The 400-nt window shown below is 33.8% G+C and overlaps 1 protein-coding gene across 1 annotated transcript in view; it reads left to right on the forward strand.

Annotated features, from left to right (window-relative positions):
* The window catches only part of LOC117169645 (group XIIA secretory phospholipase A2), an 8,886-nt gene that overhangs the window by 5,050 nt on the left and 3,436 nt on the right, over positions 1-400 (forward strand). Inside the window, exon 2 of the mRNA XM_033356126.1 lies at positions 185-252. Within this exon, the coding sequence (XP_033212017.1) occupies positions 185-252 (68 nt within the window). The remainder of the gene's footprint in view (positions 1-184; positions 253-400) is intronic.

Consider the following 400-nt stretch of genomic DNA (forward strand, 5'->3'; position numbering starts at 1 on the left):
TTAATTTTCGGATTTTCAAACACAAAAGATTCCATGTAAATCAAAAATACTTTTTTACACTCTCATATGACTCACTGAGTCACGCTAAAACCACCTTAAACCAGCTGAATTTGGATTTTGGATCGGCGTGCGACGTTAAGGTTTTGTATTGGACGGGACATAATGGCGGGAATTTAAATTTTAGGTGTTGCACCAAAACCGGATCGGAATCATGTGCCGACAAGCAATGGATGCGGATCCTTAGGAATAGAGGTTTTCATTTTTTTTACCAAATTTAATAATTCTTAACCCTTTAATAATGGACGGCGACATCATAAAATTTAATATATATATAATTATAGTTTGTTTGTTGAAATACAATTTTATTGATTTCAAATTGAACTCTTCAATTTGGAGGGGG

The sequence above is a fragment of the Belonocnema kinseyi genome, chromosome 1 (assembly GCF_010883055.1).
Source record: "Belonocnema kinseyi isolate 2016_QV_RU_SX_M_011 chromosome 1, B_treatae_v1, whole genome shotgun sequence".
NCBI classification, from domain to species: Eukaryota; Metazoa; Arthropoda; class Insecta; order Hymenoptera; family Cynipidae; genus Belonocnema; species Belonocnema kinseyi.